Source organism: Plasmodium gaboni, chromosome 12 (assembly GCF_001602025.1).
Source record: "Plasmodium gaboni strain SY75 chromosome 12, whole genome shotgun sequence".
Classification (NCBI taxonomy): Eukaryota; Apicomplexa; class Aconoidasida; order Haemosporida; family Plasmodiidae; genus Plasmodium; species Plasmodium gaboni.
The window spans coordinates 876,393-876,729 of NC_031492.1; the positions used below are offsets into that span (position 1 = coordinate 876,393).

General features: G+C 19.0%; 1 protein-coding gene across 1 annotated transcript in view; it reads right to left on the reverse strand.

The window, feature by feature from the left end:
• PGSY75_1225200 (hypothetical protein) overlaps positions 1-337 on the reverse strand; it is a gene marked incomplete at both ends in the record, with an annotated part of 3,933 nt that overhangs the window by 712 nt on the left and 2,884 nt on the right. Inside the window, one exon of the mRNA XM_018786829.1 lies at positions 1-337. This exon is cut by the window's left edge and continues 712 nt beyond it; it is cut by the window's right edge and continues 2,884 nt beyond it. Coding sequence (XP_018640694.1) covers positions 1-337 — 337 coding nt within the window.

A 337-nucleotide genomic window follows, 5' to 3' on the forward strand; every position in this document is an offset into this window, starting at 1 on the left:
TTCGTCTTTTTAGTTAATTTTTTAAATTTTTCAAGACGTAACAATTTTTTTTTCTTTCTTTCTTTTTCATTTTCTTCAATCATAATTTGTTTTTGTTTCATATAAGATTCTTTTTCGCTTTCCTTAAGTTTGGAATATTTTATTTCTTTAGAATACACTGATTTTTTTTTCCTCTTTTTGGTATTATTAAAGCCTATCATTTGTTTTTTGTTTTCTCTTTTTTCATCATAAATGTTATTATCATTTATATTTTCATCATTCATATTATCATCATTTATATTATCATCATTTATATTATCATCATTTATATTATCATCATTTATATTATCATCATTTA